Here is a 3,612-nt window from a genome sequence, read left to right as displayed (position 1 = left end):
TTATTTTGGAGGTGGTGTGGGTTGAGTTTCTACGGCGAAAGCTAGTCCATCGGTTTGGTCATCGCGGTTACGCACAATCGACTTGTGTCTCTCCTCTTGAGATACAAGATAGTAAGTTTCATTGAGAATTGGAAGTGGACGGGTGCCGAAAATCTGAGAACGAGTAGAGCCGAATTGTGCATCATCGAGTCCGAGAAGAAACGCATGCGTCTTCTCCTCCTCAAATCGAAGACGCATTTTTGCTGCTGCAGGACATATACATCCGCAGGTTGGATCAATCGAACCATACAATTGGTTCCAAATAGTTATAAACTGATTGTAGTATGAAACTACAGATTGACCTTTTTGTCTCAACATTTGTAGATCAGATTTTAGCTGCCACGATTTTGGAGCATTCGTGCCTCCGTACCTTGCCGTTATGTCACTCCACAATTCATGGGCAATTTTGTGGGAGACGATACTCGGCTGGATTGTCTCGTCAGCACTGTTAAAGATCCACGAACATATAATCGAGTTGTTTGCTTTCCAAGCATCCAACTCCAACTCGTTCGTGGGTTTTGGAAAACCCTTTTCATATAGAAAACCAATCTTACTTCTGCCTTCGAGTGCATTACAAATAGCTCGCTCCCAAATATCAAAATTGTCTCCCTTCAGTAAGTATTTGGTTAGAGAATTACTTGGTCCTTCTGACGGGTGTAAATAATAGGCAGAGCTTGGATCATGAATCGGCCGAATTTTCGCAGCAATTGTTGTGCAAACAGTGCTGGATTGGGTTGATTCTAGTCATTATTCAAGTGGGGCTGCGGCAGTGTGTTGGGGCAGTGACGATTGGGAAGAGCAGCTACGATCGGAGAAGCAGTGACGATCAGACGATCGTGTGTTAGCAGCGATGGTGGTCGACTTTCGGTAAAATTTTATTCCCGATCGAGGCTCTGATACCATGTAGAATTTAATGTAGCAGAAGAATACAACTGCTTGAGGGTTTTCATTAGCACAACGAGATATATATAGTTACATAATTACAATGGGCTTAAGCCCAGTAAACATACTTCTAAAACCTAAGCCTAGTCAACATACAACAAGCTCATTGGTGAAATCCCAAAATCTTATGGTAATTTCTCAAGTCTATTGGAAATGTACCTTTTGGATAATGATCTCGAGGGTGAAATCCCCGAGGAGTTTGGGAAAATGAAGAGTTAGGAAATATTTGACGCGGACTTTAATAGGTTATCTAGTAGAATTGCGAGCTCATTCTACAATCATACCTCCTTGTAAGTCATTTAACCAACTCGAAGGTACTCTGCCTCGGGATTTAGGGATCAACCTTCCTAACCTGGTGTGTCTCAGCATTAGTGAGAATCAATTCAGTGGATGGCTTCCTTATTCACTTTTAGTTCACTAAAGAGTCTTCATGTTTTAGATCTTTCGCGGAATAAGCTATCAGGTATAGTTCCAAAGTACTTGGAAGGATTTGCCTTGCATTTCTTAAACTTATGGTTTAATGATTTTGAAGGTGCATTTCCACAACGAGGCATCTTTGAGAACGCGAGTGTAGATTCTTTCGTTGGAAATCCTAGAATCTGTGGTGGTATACCTGGCTTGAAACTTCCCAATTGCAATTTCAGTCATTTAAAGAAAATAAACTATAAGCTTGTTATTTTAGTAATATTAGGAATTCTGGGGCTAGTTGTTACAGTTTGTGCTTTGTTCTTCTATCGATTCGGAAGGTCCAAAAGAACATTTCATAACAATCTAAATCAACTCATAGCTATGTCCTATCAAAGTATACTCAAAGTTACCAACGAGTTTTCTACGAGCAACTTGATTGGTGTTGGGAGTCATGGATATGTTTATAAGGGAATTTTGGAAACGGATGGTAAACACGTTGCTATAAAAGTGTTGAATCTTTTCACAATTTGGAGCTATCAAAAGTTTCATAGGAGAATGTGAGGCCTTGAGAAATGTTAGACATCAGAATTTAGTTAAGCTACTTACTGCATGTTCTGGTGTTGATTATCGTGGCAACGAATTCAAGTCATTGGTTTACGAGTTTATGGCTCAGCCAAGAAGGGTTAGGATTTGTACAAAGGCTGAATATTGCTATTGATGTTGCTTGTGCAATTCATTATATTCAAAATGATTGTCAAATATCAATAGTTCATTGTGATCTCAAACCAAGTAATATACTCCTTGACAATGAATTGGTTTCCCACTTGTAGAATTAGACAAACTCTTCAACTTTTAAAGGATCTATTGGCTACATAGCTCCAGGTAAATTTCACTCTATATAAATATCTCTAATGACTTTAGTGACTCTGGATGCAACGACATTAACTCAATTACCGCTATATGAGTATGGTATGGGAAGTGAGGCATCAACGCAAGGTGATGTGTATAGTTTTGGTATCGTCTTGCTTGAAATGTTAACCGGAAAAAGACCAACATATGACATGTTTGGCGGCAATTTAAACCTTTATTATTTAGTTAGGAATGCCATGCTTGATGGAGCAATTGAGATAGTAGATCCAAGGTTGATGAGAAGGCAAAAAATGAAGGAGATTGTTAGAGATTCTCTTGTTGGTTGTACAATATGAAACATTTTTCTTGTTTTGTTTCCAATAATATATTATGATGAATATATAAAGGAATAATTTTAACTCAAATTTGTTCTCATCAACAAGAAAGAATTGTGGTATATATTTGGTATAAGTCAGTGTAAAAACTATATCAAAAAATTAATGTATTAAGCAAGTAGAGTCGTTGTATATGTTAGTTGAACGTAGATTTTATGGACAAAACGTGTAGAACCATTTTCAGATAAACATTTGGTCTAGTCAACGTCTAGTGTGTTTCACTAACCATTGGATGATAGTTCAGATTGAAAACTTACACTCTCAATAGTTCATGTATAAAACTCAATAAAGTAGAATGATTTTAATGTGTTTTCATCTTTAAATTAGATAAGTAATGACTGAAGACTCATGATCGCTGGGGCTACACCACTCAAGACAGATAAGCATATATAATTAGTTTAAGTTTAGAGGTTTCAGGGATTCAACAACATGAACAAAATTGAGATATTTCATTAAAATTTATACCACATTAATCACCTATAGCAAACAATTTGAAATATACTTTTTAAAAGTACTTTAGAAATCATGTTGTTCATAGGGCAGAGTGTTGACTAATCAAGAATTTTTATATTAAAAAAATATTTATTGGTGAAAATGAGGATGTTGAGGTGGATGTATGGATATACAAAAAACGATAAAATTAGGAATGAAGATATTCGGGATAAGGTGAGAGTGACTTTTGTGGTAGATAAGATGAGGAAAGTGAGATTGAGATGGTTTGGACATGTAAAGAGGAGATGCAAATTAAGTAAAAGAATCTAATTATTGAATTCACCAAATGAGTACTTTAATTACTACCTCCTCTCATGTCCAACAAACCAAGTTAAGAGATGGATTCATATTAATGTTGAATTCAAAATAATTGAATACTCAACTCTTCTAAACCAGAATAAATAGGCATTTTTTATGCATATTTCTCATTAAATCTTTGATATGAATGATCCAGTTACATCCCCAAGAATTAGAAAAAAATGTTGAA

The 3,612-nt window shown here is 36.3% G+C and overlaps 1 protein-coding gene across 1 annotated transcript; it reads right to left on the bottom strand.

The window, feature by feature from the left end:
* Positions 1-1,629, bottom strand: LOC138339140 (uncharacterized). The gene is made up of 2 exons (XM_069290462.1): positions 1,595-1,629; positions 1-763 (listed from the first exon to the last, which is right to left on the bottom strand). The coding sequence occupies exons 1-2, from the start codon at positions 1,627-1,629 to the stop codon at positions 1-3; spliced, it is 798 nt and encodes a 265-aa protein (XP_069146563.1).
* Between the last annotated feature and the right edge of the window lie 1,983 nt (positions 1,630-3,612).

The sequence above is a fragment of the Solanum lycopersicum genome, chromosome 10 (genome assembly GCF_036512215.1).
Source record: "Solanum lycopersicum chromosome 10, SLM_r2.1".
Taxonomy (NCBI): Eukaryota; Viridiplantae; Streptophyta; class Magnoliopsida; order Solanales; family Solanaceae; genus Solanum; species Solanum lycopersicum.
The sequence above is the reverse complement of the archived record's forward strand: the minus strand, read 5'-3'. Positions and strand labels throughout refer to the sequence as shown.

What these genes read in the sequence shown, in the direction of transcription:
- LOC138339140 (XM_069290462.1), bottom strand. Translation starts at nt 1,629, where the DNA reads ATGACTGAAATTGCAATTGGGAAGTTTCAAGCCAG. An exon ending in ATTGGGAAGTTTCAAGCCAG is followed by an intron (nt 764 to 1,594) that starts GTATACCACCAC and finishes AACCCAATCCAG; the next exon opens with CACTGTTTGCACAACAATTG.